Source organism: Ambystoma mexicanum, chromosome 2p (genome assembly GCF_040938575.1).
Source record: "Ambystoma mexicanum isolate Mex_15411 chromosome 2p, UKY_AmexF1_1, whole genome shotgun sequence".
Lineage (NCBI taxonomy): Eukaryota > Metazoa > Chordata > Amphibia > Caudata > Ambystomatidae > Ambystoma > Ambystoma mexicanum.
Genome location: NC_090923.1, coordinates 743,947,434 through 743,962,068, shown reverse-complemented (window position 1 = coordinate 743,962,068; position 14,635 = coordinate 743,947,434). Strand labels below are relative to the sequence as shown.

General features: G+C 45.6%; 1 protein-coding gene across 1 annotated transcript in view; it reads left to right on the top strand.

Annotated features, from left to right (window-relative positions):
* The window catches only part of LOC138566742 (thyroid transcription factor 1-like), a 30,397-nt gene extending 16,439 nt beyond the window's left edge, over window positions 1-13,958 (top strand). Inside the window, exon 2 of the mRNA XM_069644373.1 lies at window positions 7,359-13,958. Within this exon, the coding sequence (XP_069500474.1) occupies window positions 7,359-7,900 (542 nt within the window). The 3' untranslated portion in view covers window positions 7,901-13,958. The remainder of the gene's footprint in view (window positions 1-7,358) is intronic.
* The last annotated feature ends 677 nt before the right edge of the window (window positions 13,959-14,635 follow it).

The window sequence follows — 14,635 nt, the reverse complement described above, 5'->3', positions numbered from 1 at the left end:
TGCCACCCAAAGGGTTCACAGGTCAACAAGGAGATGATCAAGGAAGCATTCCCAAAACTTTTCAAAGGCATAGGGAAATTTAAAGACGCAGCCATCTGCCTGCACATTAATGAACAAGTCAAGCTGGTCCTGCAAAACCCAAGAAGAGTAGATTTCCACCTGCAGGAAGCCGTGTTACGAGAACTGCAACAGCTATTGGACAATGTCAGTATAGAACACGCGACGGGGCCCACCATATGGATCTCATCGCTGGTTGCGGTGCCCAAAGAGGGAAACATACTTCAGCTCTGTGTTGACAGGAGAGTGCCGAACACCGCTATTGAAAGAGAGAGGCATCCAGGTCTGAAAATAGAGGACATGATTGTGAATCTGAACTGTACAACTAGGTTTTCCAAACTAGACCTCAATCTGGGGTCCCATTAGCTGGAACAACACCCTGACTCCAAAGGGGTAATGACGATTTGCCACTCACGATGGCCTTTTTCGGTACAAATGGCTGAATTTTGGAATTTTGTTGGCTGTAGAGATCTTCCAGGAAACCATCGGACACTTGCTCCTCCCGGTCAAGCTAGCCTTTATGCTGATGACATCCTTGTGTATGACACCGCCCAAGAGTAACATGACCAGGTGCTCATGGTTGTGTGCACCATCCTGAAAGAGGTGGGGCTCACCCTGAACTATGAAAAATGCAATATTAGCAAAGACAAATTGAGATTCTACGGCCACATTTTCTCGGGGAAAGGGATGCAGCCTGACCTGGAAAAGGTGCACGCCATCAACGAACTTCAGGAACCCACCCATGTGGGGAAGTCAGATCCTTTCTGGCGATGGCTGGGTTCTGTGCCCAATGCCTGCAGATGTACGCCATCACCACTGAGCCGCTGATAGGATTATTAAGGAAAGATGAGCCGTTCAGATGGTCACAAGACTGCCAGAAGGAGTTTGACACAATCAATCGGAACTGGCAAGTGCTACGCACCTGGCATAATTCAACCCACTATGGTACACGGAACAAGTGGTCGATGCCAGCCTGTCTGGTCTAGGGTCCATCCTGGCACAACGCGAGAGGCCAGGTGCCCAAGCTGTGTTGTGGCATACGCGAGCAGGTCCCTGTCCCAGACAGAGGGCGCATACTCACAGGCGGAAAAGGGAGCATGGCCGCAACAGGCGCTCTGCCACTGAGGGAAGGTGACGCAGAATACTTCTGTTATATTATGAAACAGGCCCTACCGCTCACCATCACCACAGAGGACCTGCCAGAGAGATGCAGGCCAGCCCATCCACCAGATGGGCAAAGGAACACACTGCATCCAACCAATGGAGAGACTACAAAAGACTGTTGCATCATCAAGAAGAGGTGAACAGGCAGGAGCTAGAGCGCATGGCAAAGATAAGCATGGAACTGCCAGTGTCAGAACAGGAGAAAATATCAAGAGGTTGCCACATTATCATCCCCTTGGACGAGGTTGCTGAAGTTGGCACACAAAGGTCACTGGGGAATAGAGGCAACCAAGAAACTACTGTGACAGTCGGGATAGTTTCCACTCATGAACGCAATGGTGGAGGATATAGTAAGAAGCTGCCTACCATGTCAGTGTACGATGAGAAGCGCCCCGGCACTCCCCATGCAACCAACGTGGATACCCGAGAGGGTGTGCGGATACCCGAGAAGGTGTGGCAAGGAGTTGCAATGGATTTTTACAGGCCACTCGAGTCCAGGAACTACCTATTGTAATAGTAGGTGAGTTCTCCAGATTCCCCATTGTCAAGCACACATCGTCCACATCGTTCGCCCAGGTTGTTGGGGTCATAGATGAAGTATTCAGCGAGTGGGGAATTGCTGTCACAGTCAAGAAGGACAATGGGCCACCATTCAATGGACAGGACTTTTATAGGTTTGCAAAACATATGTATATAGTATAACACTGCCATGGCCACAAGCCAATGGAATGGCAGAATGGTTTATGTCATCAATCAAGAGGACCATCAAAAAGGCAACCATTGAGGGCATGTCAATTCAGCAGGCCCTATGCCGCATGCTATGCCATTACAAGAACGCACCACATTCAGTGACAGGAGTACCACCCGAAGATCTAATGAGAGTGTACCAGGCTAAAACACCTTTACCGCAAGGGACCCAAGGACCCCCGAGACAACCTGAAGACCGAGACCTTCTAGAGGACGAGGTGAGAGACAGAGATGCAAAGGCAAAATAAGCAATGAAGGAAAGAACAGACCGGACCTGGAAAGCGAGGGTGTAGGAGTATGCGGAAGGAGAAGAGGTACTTGTGAAGCAACGGACACAGAGGAAGGTAGACACAACTTACAATAGCATACCCCTCCGGGTGACTGACATGAAAGGGACCATGGTGACAGCCGCTAGCACCCAGAGGGCAGTTACGAGGAATGCATCCTTTTTCAAGCAGTTCATGCCCGATGGAGATACTGGGCAATACACGAGAACCCTAGCAGAGAAAGGAGCAGAGAGAGAGAACAATGGTTCGGCACCAGCAGAAAGTGGAGAAGAGACTGATCCAGGCGGACGACCCAAGCGAACCATCAAGAGGCCCTGGAGACTCATTGAGGAGGGAGGTGTGACAGAGACGTAAGGAGATATGTGAGGGGGAGGTGTTGTGAGGGAAGGTGGAAAGAAACCAAGGGGTTAAAGGACAGAGCCACAACAGGAGAAAAGGGGGGTGCCTCAGGGAGGAAGAGGCGTTAGTTACAATAAAGAAAGAGTTAGAGCAAGTGTGTCCTGTCGTCCTTGTCGTTGCGTTGACAATAGTGGATGGGTAACACACAGTAGTCGTCCCATTGTTGCTGCTTGTTACACAGTGTAATCGTGTCCGTTTATCTCCCCATGACTCTTCTGTAAACTGGAAAGGCACCGTCTACAACCGATGCTTCTTCACACGAATCATAACATATATAGACATCGGAGGAGGGGAGACATGTTTTGAAATCTGATATTATCGGGACCCAGGGAGACCAGGGCACTCGCAAATTTGCATAGTGCGTTCATCTGCAAAATTCCCCTGTCACAGATTCTGTGTGAACGTACTAAGCTTCTGCAGAAATGAAAACCAGCTTGATTGGGGATTTATGTCCAGGTCAACCCTATCGAAAATTGTAAAGGGGGCCTATGTAAGCGGGAAAATATGGGTTATATATCAAAATCTCTCATTTGCTCGCATTAATAGATGTCGGACAAAAAACTGTACACTGAAATATGTCTTGCTTTCACGTCCATTTGGTGAGATTTAGAAGCAAAGAAGCTGTGTTAAGGAGAGTCTAAAATGGGGAGAATCCACCCACTAGTGCCCGCAGTGCTGCATTAATGCCCTGAATTTATAATGGAAAATATACATCGAGGAGTGCCAGAATGCCAAGTGATTGCACACCTCACCCCTGAAATGGACGCCCTGGGACCCGATCTACTACTGCTATGGAAAGAAAGCTCCCAGTGAAAGTAGGACACTACTGCCAGCCTCACCTTCTACCTCATCCTGATGTACGGAAGTGGCTTTTATTTTTATTTCGGGATGGTTTCTGGGTGATTTGGGGTTGACTTCTGGCTAATGGGCACTGCTTTCCAATTGGATATCTGTATGATATGACAGCAACCCCTGGAGAAGCAGGAGCAAGCCTGCCCCTTTCTCCCTTTGATCCTGTTATTGCCATCTGGAGAAGTCTCCATTACCTTAAAACAGTGACCGTCAAACTGGGGGGGGGGCTGGCCCGCTAGCGAGGCCCAAAGGATGTCCAGGGGGGCACAGGCTCTTTAAAAAGGGGTTAAGATGACAGCTTTTAATAGAAACTATTGCAATTAATTCAGTGAGAATCTTTTTGTTCGCTACAAAATTGTTGAGCACTACAAATACATTAAATGCATGATTAGGTCAATAAGGGATTCAATGGATTTTGAAATGGTTATGCATTCCTTTAGTAACGCGTTATGGGATGGACTTGGAATACAGACAGAAATTGTAAAAAAATGTGTGTACATTTTAAATGAATAAAAAAAAATTCATTGCTTTTTTCCGCTAACTAGGTAGTGGAGAGATTGTATCTATGCCATAGCCATTCAGTAGTTTCAACGTAGGAAGAAGACTTCCATGAAAGAGTTAATAGCAGCTGAGAACATTTCTGGTTGTGTTTATGCGTCCTCCACCGATACTGTGTGTTGTGGGGTTTACCCTCCAGTATATTGGTTGGTGTACGTGGCACTGAGACAGGAGTGCCGTAGCCAACACCCTGAAACATCCCCCACTACCCAGTGGCCGTCTGCCGGGGACAGACCACGAGGTGGTGGGAATTTGGTTTGCCTGGATTAGGTGTGTGTATTCACCTATTTTGCCAAGTTATTCCCCCAAAGCCTGAAGTTTACCCACCCGCAAAGTATCAATTTTCAATGGACATGATCTTTCTTACTGGCAGTAAAGGCAACACAGGGTGCCCCAACACCCCTGTATGTGGCAGAGACCTCCCTGAGAGGCCCTTTTGACCCCTCATACCCATAAGTAATGTTTAATATAGGGTGACATGTGACTCTGTGCTCAGGCCTGGGATGTCCTTTTGCATGTCAATGGTACCTGATGCTTCCGTCCAATTGGTTCCATTGAAGTTATCCATTACTAAAACTCCCAGAATTCACTAGTGTGTTAAGTAAATGTCATGGACTGCCAATCTAATGTTCCAGTGATATGGAATCATCTTGTCACCCATGTTTAATCCATTCATGAAACCCTCCGGTGACATATGCAGCTCCGCTGGGAGGCCCTTCTAGCAGTATTCGTGGTCTACTAAAGAATTTCATGTGTAATTTATTAAAAAGATAAACAAGCATCCACATCTTCATGTCAGGAGGTGAGGCGTAATGGTTAAATTATTGACTCTGCAAGTAATAATCCTGAGTTCTGATTCCGACTTTCCCTTTGATCACCTTCTGTCACCCTGGAAACAGTCATTTAAATCCCTCTGCCCCAGTTCCTGTGTCTACTGAATGACTGAGTGTATATGCAAGCTTCCCTCTCCCCAGGCACTAAATGCTGTCTAAGAAACTGGAGGCTTGAATAGATTGTAAGTATTTAGATTTGGACAATCACATCAACTGTATGGATTGCACTACTCCAATGGTAGTAAATATTGGAATTTTATTCCCAATGTTTAAATTTGATAATCAAATCAGTTCACAAAACGAAGTAGCCCTCGTACATCCCAGCTGCTTGCCATGAACATTACACGCGATTATGTGCCCATTAAGTTACTAGCCAACACGTGTTTCGAATCCTAGGCCTTTCTCAAGACTATTGCACTGAATTATGGCACATGATTTGAACATTTCCTTGACATCATAGAATTGCATGACTAAAAATGACATTCAAGAAAGCAAAACTGAAAAAATCCTAAAAAGTATTCAACATTAGAGAATCACCGCAAAGTAAAACAAAAGAGGAGAAAGCAAAGAGAAGCATTATCCATCAATAATCTCCATTAAGCACAACACCTAGTGTGTGTCCTCCATTATAAGACACCCCTAGTGCAGGGTTATAACTTGGGGTCCTCAGACCTCCAATCATCTCGTGCAGTAAAGTAAGAGCATTCCCCACCACACCAGTTTAGCAAGCGATACATCTAGATCACCACAGTGTCCCCCTCTGAAATCCTAACTGTGTATGTTCGTTTGTGAACTATTAAATCCCATGCTTGTGATTAAGGCATGTGACATGCTCAATTTCTAGTGTGAATGGTCGTCAAACGACTAGACTCACCCAATAACCAATACTCGTAGCATCCATTTGTTATGATTTGATTTCCAATTCTACTGGTCTTTCATATGATCTGTTTTGCCAAAATAATATAGAAATTCATATAGAGATAGTTACATTCCATTCTTTTATATTCTCTAAATAACCTTGTGTTGTGCCTTTGAATCACTAACCAATTAGATTAGCTGCTTTCCAATAGTCCTATGCCCAATCATTCTGGTAAGCTATATTTGGTGCACAATTGTGAATATTGTACCTGCTAGGATATTAACAGGAATCGTATTATGCTGTACATAATGTATGTAGCTAGGACGTTTTGTTCTCTATGCTAATGTAGTTTATACCCTGCTGTTACCCAAATTGCTGTAGGTTCCTGAATGGACCCTCCTCCAAAATAGAGTATTTAGGAACAGATCTGAACTTATATTGGGCCAGTAGCCGGTGCCAGCCCACACTAAACGTTTAGAATATGTCTGGTAATCTTGATAATTGTTCTCAAGGCCAAGCATCACAGAACTCCCCCTTTCCCCGTAGGGTGAAAATGACAGACACTAACACTGAAGGCAACTTCATGGAATGAGGTTTTGAAAGAAATTGATGTGTTTGATTCATCACATCAGACCAAGTAGTGGAAGACAAAACAAGATTGCTCCCAAGATACACTACTATGTTGATCACTGCAAGGATACCCGTGCAAGATGTCTGTCTCAAAATAGAGCAGGCGCTTCCTAAGAATCAAAGTAGGTCCACTATCATTTCCAGGGTTAACAAAGATCCAGCATGAGTTCCAAAATGTGGCATGTATTGTCCTTCCTGACATGGCTGACTTGAAACCCTCAAGCCGGTACTAAGCAAAGTCGCGATGATCAAAACTGGTATCTTGGAAGGAATATTGCTACTGTAAGTCATTATACCTATTCATGCAGATGGTTGGTATGGAATAAGTGTTAATCGTTACCTTTTTGAAAGAAGTAAAGTTTATGACAAAGGGATTGTTAACTCAGGTAATGACAGGATTTTAAACCAAGAAGGGACTTTGCAATGGTATCACAACTCCTCAGAGGAACTGTTCCAAAAGGACGATGGGTAGAAGAAAGACTGATGATAATACAGCTAGACAGAGGGACAGAATGTTTTAGATAGATCTTCGATAGCTGAAATTCCAACTGTTCACACTGTATATTTTTCTATGCAAATCATTTATTTGTATAAGTTACACAAACATTAAAAAATAAATGTTAAATTATGAAATAATAAAATGGATGTGAACAGAAAAAATAAATAAACACTACATGTTTTTTTTGATAAGGCCTATTTTGCTGTAGCACAATTCTTGTTTTAAAGTTTTAAAAATGAATGAGTATATGAATGTATGCGGTGTGAATTGTGAGCATGAGACCTATAAAAATGAGTTTATTTTCACGTATGGTCTGTAGTATACCAGACTTTCTGACTCACATACCAAGGTTTTAAAACATTTGTCCATAGTAGCTTTAAACTTAATGTAAGACATGCATTCAATCCCTGTGCAGCTTTTAATTTGTGGAAAAAACAATGTGGGCCCTAATCTTCTCTTCTTTCTTTTGCCAGTTTCAAGGTATATGAGCCCAGCAGGATTCAACGTGCCAGGCCTCGGCTACATCGGAGACGTTGCCAAGCCGCCACTCTACATCCAGCACTCTCCTAGGAGGAAAAGGAGGGTCCTCTTCTCCCAGGCTCAGGTCTACGAGCTGGAGAAGCGCTTCGAGCACCAGAAGTACTTGACAGCCCCCGAGCGAGACCACTTGGCCAAGGCCGTTGACCTCACCCCCAACCAGGTGAAGATCTGGTTCCAGAATCATCGCTACAAGATGAAGAGGCAGGCCAAGCAGAGGCAGCCCAGGGCTCCAGAGGAGCGCTTGCGGCCTTATAGTGCCGAGAAGCTGGACTGCATTAGCCCCAGTGCCTCCCTCGACGAGTATGTGGAGGCAGAGTCCACTTTGGAAAATAAGACCAACTCTGAGATCCCACAGCACCTTCCCGGACAGACTCACAGTGCTGGAGTTGGACTGGAACTCTCCGTAGGCCCGGACTTACCGTCCACGATGCAGGACTACACATTGAGCAGAAGCCTAATGTTTAAGCCTTGGTAAAACAATGAGACTGATCTTTACCCATTCTTGACTGTTTATCTCTCTTTTTTGTACTGCCCACACTTCGTACTTTTGTGCACTGAGTTATTTTAAAAAAACGCATTTTCGATGCGGCTTACTAAAAAAAGGACCGGCTCTCTGTTGCCTGCGACTCCACTCCTTTGCCTTCTCTTCAGCTATTTGGACATCATGCAAACCAGAACTGCCTTCCTTATCCGTGGAGTAGAACTGAGGAGCACGGTTCACTGAAGAGCTACCCTTGAATGCAAAAAAACCCAGCAACTCTTGAGTGCTGTGCTGAGGATGCTCTCTCAGCATGTGCTACTCATAGGATTTTGGATGCTGCCATTTCTTTCAAATGACTGACGTGTAAGAGTGGCACTTACTAAACTTAAAGAGTTTTTCAAATGATGTTTCCCCATACCCTAATGAAGCAGAGGGACGTGGATATACAGGTTTTGACTTGAGGATAAAGTGATTTGTCTATATTTCTTTGGGCACTCTAGCTGCTGTCTAGTTCTGCACACTGTGGGCTGCTAAAGTTGGGCTTAAAAGGATAAGGCTGCCCTGCAGAGTTGTGGCCTATGAGCTCTGCATGGACGGATGGGCAGATTACCTACCAAGGCGTTGTTTGTTTTATGCTCAGACTTTCTTCTCCACTTTAAAGCCCAGTTTCATCAGCAAGGCGCCTCTCAAAGTGAAACTGTGATACGTCTTTTCAAACTCATTTCTTCTGGGTTCTGAGAAGAAAGATCTGACGCTGAACAGGAATGGCGAGCACACTCAGCTCTGCCCAATCACGCCCGAGCACATTCTCTCCTCCATGCTCACTCCTTGAGCACACTCTCTCCTCCTCACTCACTCCCAGAGCACCCTCTCTACTCCTCGCTCACTCTCTGAGCACATTCCCTCTGCCTCCCTTGCTCTTCCAGCACACACTCTCCTCACTCACTCGGCGAACACACTCTCTTCTCCTTGCTCACTAACCAAGCACGGTATCAGGTAATAATGTCCCCATACATATGTTCGCCATACATGGAAAAGGTTGTGGTGACATTATATATGGTGACCATATATATGGTGTCAAGGGGAGCGGGGGTTGCAGCGGACTCCCATACTCCCCTTGAAAAAAACCTGTTCAACAAAATAAAGTCCTCGCAAAGAACAGCAATTTTTCTGGTGACTTTTTTGCCAGGCGATATTTTTGTGGGGACATTATTACATGGAACCCCAAGCACCTCTTCTCGTCACTCACTCCAAAACTCACTGTCTCCTCCTCGCTCACGCCCCAAGCACACTCTCTCTTGCTTACCCTATGCCCTCCTCATTCACTCCCAGACGCAGACGCAGCCAGGATTGTTTAACAAGTGGGGCCTGAAACTAATGTAGTTGGGCCCACCGCAGTGACATTAACATCTGTAAAGTCCCACACAGCACTGCTGAGTGGACATTTACAGATTTCGGGTGGGCTTTTGCCACTCAGGCCCTACACTATCTACGCCCATCTTTCTCTGACAGTGCCACAACGAATTGGAGGCCATGAGAACTGAAGAGGCGACTGCAGCAAAGTGTGAATAAATGTGAGTGACTGCAAGTAAACGTGTGAGAGTGGCTGGATGAGTGTGATTGGGGAGTGATCGATTATGACTGGACAAGGCTGAGTTATTTAGTGAGCATGACTGCTTGGGACTGAGAGTGAGTGAGTGTGATTGACTTTAAGCCAGTCAGTATGTGTAAGTCTCTGTGTTTCTATCCTTTCTTGAAGGAGGATCTCCTCATTTTCATGCTTAACGTTCATGTCATGTGCACATCCACGCCCCCTTCCTGCAAAGAGTCACTTAATTTCCTGTTGTAGCACAGCCGGAAGTGCAGTGGTTCAGTGAGAGGTGGCTATTTGAAACAAAACAGAAGGAACACACTTCACAAGAAGGGCAAAGCAAATATGCTCCAAACGGCCGATTTAGAGTTCCGCCATCTTTCATTAACCCTGCAGCACCACTCGATTTCGGTATGCCTTGTTTTGGCACAGCCGGTATAGCAACGGCCATTTCGGCACAGCTGCCATTCAGGCACCATGTTAGCTGGGGCAACAGGGCACGGGGAGCTGCCCATTCTGGGGTTGCACTGCAAACAGTGATATCCCGGTGTAGAGACCGATCCGCACCGGGATGTTACTGTTTGCTTAAACATATTGGCATCTTAAATACTAATAAATGTAGTGCTTTGGGTGACAGTGTATTTAAGCCAAACAATATGCGCTCAGTACATTGGTGCTGCGCTGAAGGTGCAGCGCCTGAACAGTTGCCGCCAAATAAGCTGCGCCTGAATTTAGGCAGTAGCTTGACCTGTACAAAATCTCTGCCCTCACTGCACTCTCTCCCCTGTGCCTTCAGTACAGAGCAGCCCAACATGCCATTTTATTAAGTGTTCACTCGACAGAAATGGCGATAGACGGTAACAGAGCAACTGCTGACGCCAGTTTAGTGCAGTGATAGCCCACTCCAGCATCCTTCAGGCCTCATAGGAAACTAAACGGATTCTACCCGTTCTGCTGTGAACGCGTGGCCAAACGGTGGGCATATCATCGCTTTAGGATGTCCAAAACAGATGAGGACGAAGGGAGAGGGACACCCTCTGCCTCTCCTAGCTCCTAGCTCCCAGATTACTATTTTAGAGTCCCATTGGCAGTGCAAATTGTTAAATTGGGCTGACTTGGGTTAAAATGGCTGCCTCACAATTTTGCTGACTTGGGCTGACTTGGGTTAAAATGGCTGCCTCCCAGTTTTGCACCCACAGAGACAGAGCAGAGAATGGGTGAAACGGATGCTTCCTCCAGAGCCTGTGTTTTGACTTTGATGCTCAAACAGTGCTGCAGTGTTTCTCTTACCTGATTGATAACCGCACTGCCACCTGCTACCGCTGCACCCTAGGAGGAGTTAGGCGTGAGCACTCTTGTGGCACAGGGCATGCAATCAGAAAGTACCACTAAAATAGTGCAGGAGCAGCACATTGCACCCGCAGCAATTCAAGCCGTGGCTGGTGGTGGTGGTGGTGAGGAGCCGCAGCATGTGTAGTCGCCAGCCAATCCACATTGGATCCTTTTGGGGCGTTTTGAGACATTTGGCAACACAAGTTGCATTTGAGTTCATTAGCAGTTGTTATGGCACCAGCTTTATGGTAACAGCTTTTGCAGACTTTAATTTTGTGAGGGAGGAAACAAAAGGCCAGCCACAAGAGCGACACATCAGCCCAAATTTGAGGGTAGTTTTATTAGGGAGCCAGAAAATATGTATCCACAGCAGCCCAGAGGTGCTCTGCAAAAACCCTACAGCGTGGGGTAGGGAAGGGGCAGATGGGGCAAAAATAAAACCATCAACATGATCCTTCCCTTATGATGGTCCTTACATTTGCAGGCTGCTACGCTGAAGCGTTGGCTATGCCCTTACAGGGAATATCGGATGGCCAACAGAGGGCTGCGAATATCAGCATTTGCTTCCCAACATACATTATATTTTTAGAAGAGCCTCTGATTTAAGCTCTGATCCCGCATATCACAGTCTTTCTGGATTACCTTTGGCAAGCCTAAAATCCCTGACTCTATTCCCTTTCCTACAAGGAAGTTTGAGCAACTTTGTTAATCTGTTTATTCTCCCTCTCCTGTTCCCCAGAGCTTTAATATTTAGTCAAGAAGCATTAAGTCAAGGACCCTAGTCTGTTTGCTTCTATTCTGACCGGAAGTCTCAGGACTCTGTCATTTCACACCCTCTACACATTTTCATTTTCTCAAACCTTGGATTCCTCTTGAATTGTTGAAATGGTAGCATGCTATTAAATGTCCACATATGCCGGCAGTGCCACAAACTCCTTTCCCATCCTTGATACTGGTAGTTGGCTGGAGTCTTCATCCCTAGCATTTGCCTTTTTACAGCAATGCGCCATGTATATGATGTCCCCATCCTCTCCTCCACGACCACCATCATTGTACTAACACTGACAATGTTCTTTTTGTTTGTGGGCAACTAGAAACCAAAAATGATATGTAAATGGCTGGTTTCCTTTAGGAGTGGCATAGACGGTCTAAAACATGATGGAAGAGTGTCTGGCAGGATATATCCCCTGTAGGTTTGATTTGTCAAATCTTTCATCCATCACTTTTTGGTGTTTGCAGTGCAGTCCTGTAAGTGAGGGAGGGAGGGTTTTCCAAGATGTGGGTCCCTTGCTTGCTGTGTCTAGGGAATCCCAGTGCACCTCACAGGTGAGGCCCAACCAGTCCACAGCTTGTGTAGAGTTGCCTGTGTTAAGGCACAGGATGCACGTGGTCGAGCAGTGTGGGCTGGTCCGCTCTGATTGGTCGCAGGACCGAAAATGATTCCCATATGGTTTGTTCCCTTTTGTAATGTGGTTGATGTGCTAAAAACCATGCTATGGGTGCTACCCAGAGGAATCTCAAGTGGTTATGACAGAATAACAGCATTCCATCCTTCGCTTTTTGTGTTTGCAGTGCATCTTGGGATGTCATTAAAGGCTGCTCCGACCTGGTCAACCACAGAACATCTCAAAGGTCTTCATCTTCCTCTCATGATGTGCACAACTTAAATAAATGAGCCAAAGTGCCTTTAATTTCAACTTTCACATTACAATGCATTGGTGTGTAAGCACTCGCCAGCCTCAATGCTATAATCCTGCCCTTTTATATCAGGGCAAATGTGGGGGCCGACAAGGCTGGTAGCACATTCGAGGATCACTGACCTACATTGGTCTATCTGAATGTCTTATCTGGAGCTTGGTTGCATAGAGGTTTTTCCTTTAACTGTGGAATCAATATGGTATTTATTTGTGTCCATCGCCCTGTCACAATGACACCCCCATGATGGTTTCTCAGGGCCTTAGCTTCACTGCTGCATATCTTGTTGCCCCAATATTGGGCCTCTTCACCCTCCCATCACTGCCGTGGACTGTGAACTGAGGATCAGCTGTTCCGCCATGGTCCGATTCTCAACAGCTCTGACTGGTGACTTTGCTCTCACTCTTCTCCTCCATCTCTCCTGTAATACCGATATGAAATCTGTGGACTCAACACAATCTCATGCTTCACCCAGGGCCAGGCCTCCAAAGAGGGCATCTTGGTGCCTCCCATTAGAGACGCTGGGTGGGAACCAATTGATAAAGGCCCATGAAAATGTATCCTTCAATTCTTCAGGGATCCTCTCCTCAGGACTATTTCAAGGGTGCCCAGAGACGATCAGCAGCAGTGTAGCAATTAAGGAGTAGTGCCTCAGCGGTGTAACTCATTAGAGTGCATCCACTGCTGAGTCTATTTGGTTCCACCCCATACTTATAGCTATATTAACCATGAGTTGGTCTTAAGCACATCCCCTTTTGCTCAAGAAACAAAGCAAGATCTCATACCGAATCCGTGTGAAAAGATGACAATCATTGTGTCTCTTTAGATCTGAAGTAAACGAGCACTTGACTGTATCATGCATATAGCGTGCATTTAGATCTGCACACTTGAAGGAGGGCACATATGTGTGAAAGTGTATAGAGTGTTTGTACTGATGACCTTTTAATTACTCCTCTCCGTGGGGAACCCTTCATAAAGAGTTCATTGAGATACATATCTATGCCACTGGGATCAGCTGATGGGCGTCTAAAGCGTGATTTATATATAGACAATTATATTCAGGACGAATAGGAAATGTATGCATATTGACACATTTCTCAGTAGCCGCCAAACACGGTGCTTATCTGATAACTCTTACTTGTGTTGATTAAAGCCTTGACTTTTCTGGGTGCCGCTTTGTGTTACCTGTTTGATGCTGAAACCCTTAGAAGCCGCCAAGGACCTTTCAGATGAGGCTGCTACCTGTATTTATCACTCGTACCATGCTGCAGCCTATTACTCATCCCTTGTTTCGGAGCGCTCGTTAGCTTCAGCCACATTTTTGGATTTTCTTTCGCTCTATTGTTTTATATTTATTATTGACATGTTTGCAATGTGGTGGGGCTGATTTTACATTATAGAGCCAGGGAAATAAAGGGTTTCCAGCCTGAAGAATGTTGTGTGGTTTCTGTCAATTCTATGCACGCTTTATTGTGCAGGGGCATCATTTATTGTGTACATTGATGGTGCCGATGTGGTCACGCCATAGTTCTCACTTTTCCTGTTATAGGTGGGAGCAGTTCTTCCATGACTGCTTTTGTTTCCTTTGCATTCCAGTACTTGTAGGTTTGCTTGTCCCAACAGAAAATCAGCACTACATATCCCACAATTCACTGAAAAAAAAAAGACTCGATGAGCTGATAGCACCTGGCATGGGACAACTTGAGATCTCGTATCACATGTTCAGAAGTCCCAATGCAAGTCTTACAAACAACGTCTCCTAACTCCAGCTTAATATTCGTACAGGGAATGGGAGTTTTTACCGCAGCAGACGAATTCGAGTTTTTACGGTATTAGCCTATTTGACCTAAAACAATTGACCTAATGACCAATTTGATCGAATTTTGCATGGGTGATTTGGCATTTGGGGCAATTTGGTCGCAAATATTTCGAAACACCAATCCTGGAGAGCGGGGGTGTTCCCTTCTCCCCATGTTTGACATTTTTCAATTTTGGTGGTGCAGGGGTGTCCCCCGCTTCTTTGAAATTGGAGGCAGGGGACACAAAAAAATCAATGTGCGTTCAAATTGGGCCCTGAGCAGATAAATTGAGGTCAGTTTGCAGCAATCAAA